The sequence below is a fragment of the Poecilia formosa genome, unplaced genomic scaffold, assembly GCF_000485575.1.
Source record: "Poecilia formosa unplaced genomic scaffold, Poecilia_formosa-5.1.2 Scaffold492, whole genome shotgun sequence".
Taxonomy (NCBI): Eukaryota; Metazoa; Chordata; class Actinopteri; order Cyprinodontiformes; family Poeciliidae; genus Poecilia; species Poecilia formosa.
This window is the reverse complement of record NW_006800431.1, coordinates 335,626-342,607: the sequence shown is the minus strand read 5'-3', so window position 1 is coordinate 342,607 and position 6,982 is coordinate 335,626. Positions and strand designations below refer to the sequence as shown.

Here is a 6,982-nt window from a genome sequence, read left to right as displayed (position 1 = left end):
GTAACAGTTTTCACACATCTGTAATTCTGTCTTTTTAGTGAAACTCCTGTTTGTTGAGGCCATTAAATCTTCCTTCACAAAGAGTCACAGAAAGGAGTTAACATCCTAATAAAGCTGAACTTGGTGCCAATATCACATTGTTTCTCTTGTGACTCTATTCTCTGACTTCATGTTTCCAGATCTTTCCTTCCTCTCTTTAGAAGTTGTTGCGGTCGATCCGGTCCTGCTTCATCTGCATTTTGGCCTTTTCTGTCTGCTGGAGGATGTGTTCAGCGAACTCCCTCAGGGCTCCCATCCCAGCGGCCTGACGGCAGGCGAAGGAACCTGCATTAGCGGCTTCCTTCGAGGCGTCGGCAGGAACGCCGCTCAGACCTGCCAGGTTCAGACAGGAGGCGTCTGAAATGTCATTACCTGAGAGAAAAAATGAGAAAATTATTTTAATTCAACTGCTTTAATCCAACAGAAAATGTCCAGCAAGATGTTTTTACTAGCTGTGCTTTAATTACAAATGTGCGCAAAACTTTGATTATATTCTGCTGTCGAAAAAACACAATTTTGTAATTGCGGCATTTCCATTATTTAAGAAGAGCAATTAAATTAAACTCGTGAATGAGTTTGTTCACGTAATAAGTCATTAAAACACGCTGCGCCATCATCCTCCTGCCACTTCCTGTCGTCTTCTTTGTCGTTTCCACCAGTAGTAACATCCGGTTCTTGTTTATGTGACTTGAGGTGCAAACAAAGTTTTTCCATTGCAGTTTTATGAAATACACACATTTCTATGCAGCCGAAAAGCCACCTCATCCTGGCACCAAAACATTTTATCAAATAAATTTGTTTTTAAAATGTTTCCATTGAACAAATTTATTCTCGTAATTACAATTTGCTCCATTTTATGGCCAATCGATCAATAGAATATATCTCCTTTTTTGACCAATTGCAATACAATCCTTCAAATATTCAAATGTTACAATTGGCCTTTGACTAGGCCATTCAACAGATAAGTATGGTTTGATCAAAAGTCCATTGTAGATCTGGCTGCATGTTTTGTTTTCCTGCTGGAAGTTGAACCTCTCACATCTTTTCTAACCTCTGAAATCTTTTCTTCCAGATTTCAGAAGAAAATCCTGGAAGAAACAATCCTTTCTTCCAGGATTGTTCTGGATTTAGCTCCATATTTCTGTCCCTGCTGGAGCCATGATGCTAACACCGCTATCTGCTAGCACTGTGATGGTTTTTCCCCTAGGGACTGTATTTTGCAGCTGTTTTCTGTTTCATTCCTCCACCTGTCTTCTGAAGTAATTTATGTATCCCTATACAAGGCTCTGGATCACAGGATGCCATTATGTGTCTCTATACACATAGTTTAAAATCATTAAAAACAGCTGAAAGAAGGCAGCTCTTCACCCATGTAGGCCACATTCTTCCAGCTCAGCTTCCTCTGCTCCATGACTTCCTGCACGTCCTTCAGCGGTTCGTCTCCAACATCCACAACCTCACAGCTCAACATCGTCTTCAGTTTGCCAGACAGTGACTGAGTCACAGGGTCGTCCCTGGAGGTCAGCAGCACCACCTGAACAACAGAGTCAAAGCGCCTTTAATACGACATCCACCAAATGTTCACCCATGATGTTTCCACAGATGGGAAATCCAACCTCAACTCCGTCGTTCTGGAGCATCCGGAGCCCAGTGGTGTCTCTACTGTGGACACACACCATGTCCTCTCCAGATACGGACAGAAACACTCGTCCATCGGTCAAACATCCGGACACTCTACAGAAAATTAAGGAAACTCCCCGACCAAAGTAGCCGTACCTGTTGGTTGAAGCACAAAAAACATGAAACCAATAAAGATTCATGGTTTTTCTGTCATATATGACCAGTTCAGGGTGAACCAGTCAGTCTAATTCTGTCCTAGTGACGCGTTTGTTATGGCGGACGACGTTGTACCTGATGTGACGAGTAAAAGTCAGTTCAAAAGGTCTTAGATTACAAGTGAAGATGATATTCACACCATATTTTATTAAATCTTGGTTTAATCAATTATTAAATGCTTTACCGTCTCCATGTCTGTACCCCTCACATCTACCTGATGGATGTTTACCTACCAAATGTAAAGTGTTATTTATTTCGCCTTCCTCCAATTATTTCCATTATTCCTACTTTATTTTGCATTTATGACGACCTTTGGTCTCCTCCCAGAGCTGCTGCCATTCAGATTTAACTTTGTTCTTAATAGATTTTATCCATAATTCTAACTTGTTTTAAAGAAACTGACTAAATTATTTCCCCTCTTATATTTATGAGCAGGTATCCACATAAAGTTAACGTCACTTGAGATTGTCCAAGTCTAAATATGATTTCATAAACTTCTCACCAGTTCCAGATGAGTTTCAGATGAGAAATTTTAAATGGACTTAAATGGTGACCATGAGTCTGAATATATAAATACTCTTTCAATCCTATTTTGCTCCACCCACTGAACCACCGCCAACATTTCCACTGTATACACCTGCCTACTACCTGTGACTGAGATACTTGAGCCTGCAGCCCCATCTAGTGGCCATACAGGGAATATAACAAATATCAGGCTCCACATTTTGCTTCACCTGCTGAGATGAAGCACCAGGTGTTTTCTAACTGTCATGTTTGAGTTGTTTTGACCTTTTTAGTGGCAGTCTGACCTGAGGACTCTCTGCTCGGCCAGTGGCCAGTCGATGTCCACGTCGATGTCCACGCTGTGCTCCGGCTCCATCTCAAAGTAGGCCACCTTCCCGCCCTGAAGAACATCAGAAAGTCTTCACACAAAGAACCNCAGTCAAAATGAATTATTAAATCACTCTACAGCACCCTCTGGTGGTTCACAGAAAATATAGCTGGTCACGTCGTGTCGTCATGGCAACGAATTAACAAACATATAACTGAAAATGAGTGTTCAGAGCAGAAACAATGTAGTTAGCTCCTCTACTAGCACAGCCATGACTATTAGAACAAATGTGCAACATTTTCACTCTGTAAGAAAAAGTTCAGGTTGGCCTTCATTAGGATTCGTTCTGCTGTCTCGGTTCTTTCTGGATCATTATCTTGTGCTGGAAAGTGAGTGGCTAAACCTGAATTTTCTGTTTGTTGACATCAATAGGATTTCTGGATGTACGACTGGTATTTATCAGTGAGACATGCATAGCTAATTAATAGGGGCAAAAGAGAACAAACGGGGTTTATTGGTTCTAAACTGAGATTTCATGCAGCAACAATGAATCCCAAAAGAAAAGGCTGGAGCAACGCTCTTCACCTGTTCGTTTATCTGGTTCATTGTAGTAACCAGTTACATTAACTCACATTTACTTGTAGTAATTTCTTTGAAAACAGGTACTTTGTGGAGTATTTTTTTTCTGTACTTGAATAAAAGTACAGTAAAAAAAAACAACTTCTGTACTTGAATAAAAATAAAACTTGAGTAAAATTTCTGGATTGTTTTTTACCCACTGACTAAAAGACAAACATGTTTTGACCAAAATTCACCAGACACAGAGACACACCTGCAGTTTTGTTAAACTTTTATACGTTTTTTTTATCGAAAGAAACTGATTTCGACATTTTTGTTATGAATTATTGTGATTTTTGTCCTTAAAAAATACCTAAATTTCCACTTAAATTAAAATCTTGGTCCACCTGATGGGCCAAAATATTTTTAAATATTAAATGATTGATAATTTGATCAGTTGCTCAGTATTTGAGTAGAATTTTTACCAAATACTTTGTTACTCTTACTTGAGTAATTTCTTGGACGGCTACTTTTTCCTATACTTGAATAAAAATACATTAAAGTAGTGCTACTCTTACTTGAGTAGTTTTTGGCTACCCTGCCCACCTCTGTTTGAAATTCAGAACTGATAAAAAATAAAAAATATATATATATATATATATGGTGTGGAAGGTGATATCTTAATATTAAGCGACTTGTAATTTAATTTGCCATAACTAATGAACACTGCCTTTTGTGCAAACATTCCTCTGTTCTCGACCACCTCTTGTAAAATCCAGTTAGATACAAAAAAATATTAATAACCACACATATATTCTCATGTCATTTATTGATAATATCTTAATGACTAGGGAAAAAAAAAACATTTTTCCCCTTTATTGTATCAAATCTAATGGAAAATCAGTTTATTGCTCTGGACAATTACTCCATGACAAACATTTAATTTTCCNGGGTAAAGAGCCTGAAGAAGCAAAGGGAACATGACGCTGCTGGCCGCGGTGAGGTAAGGTCATTTATATAGCTCATTTTCAGCAACAAGGCAATTCAAATGCTTTACATAAATTAAAAGAAAAATACAAACAAAATAACGAGCAAAAGAAAAATAATCTAACAATGTTTCTCTAAACTAGATACTCCTTATCTGGGTCGCTAGATAGGCATAAGTACTCTAAAAATGAGCTACAGAGTGACCTTAAGTCATGTGTAATGCTATGTCCCATTATAGATACTTTAAGGCCAATGGGTTGGATGAGATGGGATTTTACTGTAAATGAGTGGTCAGAGCAGAAACAATGCAGTTCGCTCCTCTACTGGTGTGTCCAGCTAGACAGACTGTGTACAGTTTACAAATACTGATTACAGTGGCTTGACAATAATCTTTGTAACATGTGCTCATATAGTGGTTTAAACATTAAATCTTTAAAATTAATTTAATACAATCTGTTTTTTTTAACTCAGTTTTAACCTATAAAAAATAAGAAATTACAAAAATAAATGCAGACAGCAGTCAAAATGAATTAAATCACTCTACAGCACCCTCTGGTGGTTCACAGAAAATATAGCTGGCCACGTCGTGTCGTCATGGCAACGAATTAAACGTATAACTAGACCCCACAAAATAAGGCGGAAATTATCAATCTTATTTCTGGCTTTATTTTGAAGTAAATAACCACAAAACCAATATAAAAACACCACTTTTATAAAGTTTGAAGTCCGTGCTGTCCAACAGAGTTGAAATGAAAACTTGGTATGCGTCCATGTTATTACGAAGCCTTATAAATGCGTCACTTGCTTGTACGCCGCACGGCGGGCAGCGACTACATAGGGTTAATGACTAGGAAAAAAAAACATTTTTCCCCTTTATTGTATCAAATCTAATGGAAAATCAGTTTATTGCTCTGGACAATTACTCCATGACAAACATTTAATTTTCCGGTCAAAATAGTGCTATAATAGTGATATAAATTAATAAATACAGCATATTTAATTGATCACGGTGATCTTAGCGCAGAGAGAATCAACAACTGCAATTTGGTACAAAGCCATATTATGTGCAGGACATGAGGGTTAAATCAGACCGATCATCAGGACAGAGCTAAAGCAGCAAAACCCCCAAACATGGTCAGTGGTGTCTGTAAGAGTTTATGAGCTGGTTGTACAACACAATGAAATGTTATGAAACAGTGGAAGAACTTCAGATCTAAAACATTCCTGTGAACTTTCAGAAAAATCAGCTGAATGATTTATTCAAGTGGCTTTTTGTTCAGTAATCCACAGCTTGATCCTCATTCTGTTTTGTTTAAAGCCTAATCTCACCGTGTTTTATGAAACATATGGGTGTTTTATGAAAACCAACCACCAGATTTAAAACAACAAACTGAGATCTAAGACGTGCAGAAACAAGAACCCAGCGGCTTTTAGCGTCAACAACCAGCAGGAACGGCTGCTGAGGAGAAAATCTGAGGTCAACTCCAGCCATTCTCACTTTTAAACAAGTACTGACGCTTCTTGGCGTCTTTAGTCTTCATGATCCGTTCCATTGCCGTGGCAACCACCATCCCAAGTGCTTCACACGAAACGTGTCGCGTTTCAGTCCGGGTTCTGACATCAGAAGCAGTTGCGGTCGATCCCGTCCTGCTTCATCTGGAGCCTGGCCTGCTGCTTCTGGAGCAGGACGTGTTCGGCGAAGTCCCGCACGGCGCCCGCGCCGCCGCCTTGCTTGCAGGCGAACTTGCCGGCTCTGATGGCGTCGGGCTGGGCGTCAGCCGGCGCCGCGCTCAGACCCGCCAGGTGCAGACAGCTGGCGGACGCTGGGTCGCAGCCTGGGAGGGAAAACGCAGGTAAATATTTACTTTACTGCTCTGCCAGCAGGACGACCATCGGAAGGCCAGCTTAGTTCACAGATTTCCTAAGTTCTGTCTGTTTAAACTCATTTAAAATGGTTTAAAACATTATAAATGCGTCAAAATGTTACGCTTACAGGCCATATTTGAATGAACAATAATTTTAATGGCAAATACATAATGCTAGAACATGATTGTTGGTAGAGGGGGAGCATAATATCCTTAGTTTGTGTCTTGTTACTTTGTTAATTTTAACCAACTATTATACCCACTTTTTAATAGAAAAGATTGAACTTTTAACCCCAGGAAAAAAAACAAAAGCAAGATATTATACTGACCCTCTATAAAAAAAGTCATGTTAAAGCGGGTTAAAACGTTTACTTTTTTTAAAACTGGAAAGGAATAAAATCAAATAGTTTTTTATCCTTTATTTTTTCCCAGTTATTCAGACCTGAAAAATACTTCAATTAAACATTTTTTCCAGATTGCTGAGACATAAGAAATTACTTTTACCCAGTAAAATATGTATTTATTTATTTCAGTTTATTGCAGAAAATAATCTGTTAATGCTTAAATAAATAAATTACTCCACATTAATAGTCAAAAAGCAACAATATCACCTTTCCCACTCTGGAAGCTAAACGTTAAGCTCTCTTGGCTGTGCTGGTTGCTGGGAGACCCCTAAATGCTAATATTTTAACACAGACCTTAATCAAATTCTGCTCAAGGCCCTTGGACCGGCCCTGCATGATGAGTTAAAGCCGCTGCTGAGACAAACGGGAGATTTAATTTATGTGGCTTTAGTAGCTCTTCCATTTGGTGTCTATTGAGTTTTTAATAAGCGCCACAGAAACTGTTTTGGTTGCCTGAGTTT

At 38.8% G+C, this 6,982-nt stretch overlaps 2 protein-coding genes across 2 annotated transcripts in view; both read right to left on the bottom strand.

Moving 5' to 3' along the window:
• Nucleotides 1–7: 7 nt before the first annotated feature.
• Nucleotides 8–6,982, bottom strand: part of cmasa (cytidine monophosphate N-acetylneuraminic acid synthetase a) — a 13,010-nt gene continuing 6,035 nt past the window's right edge. Inside the window, exons 5-8 of the mRNA XM_016664523.1 lie at nt 2,685–2,779; nt 1,656–1,815; nt 1,408–1,573; nt 8–411 (exon numbers count right to left, since the gene is read on the bottom strand). Coding sequence (XP_016520009.1) covers nt 197–411; nt 1,408–1,573; nt 1,656–1,815; nt 2,685–2,779 — 636 coding nt within the window. The 3' untranslated portion in view covers nt 8–196. The remainder of the gene's footprint in view (nt 412–1,407; nt 1,574–1,655; nt 1,816–2,684; nt 2,780–6,982) is intronic.
• LOC103156678 (N-acylneuraminate cytidylyltransferase-like) overlaps nt 5,131–6,982 on the bottom strand; it is a 16,492-nt gene continuing 14,640 nt past the window's right edge. Inside the window, exon 8 of the mRNA XM_007578814.2 lies at nt 5,131–6,087. Coding sequence (XP_007578876.1) covers nt 5,873–6,087 — 215 coding nt within the window. The 3' untranslated portion in view covers nt 5,131–5,872. The remainder of the gene's footprint in view (nt 6,088–6,982) is intronic.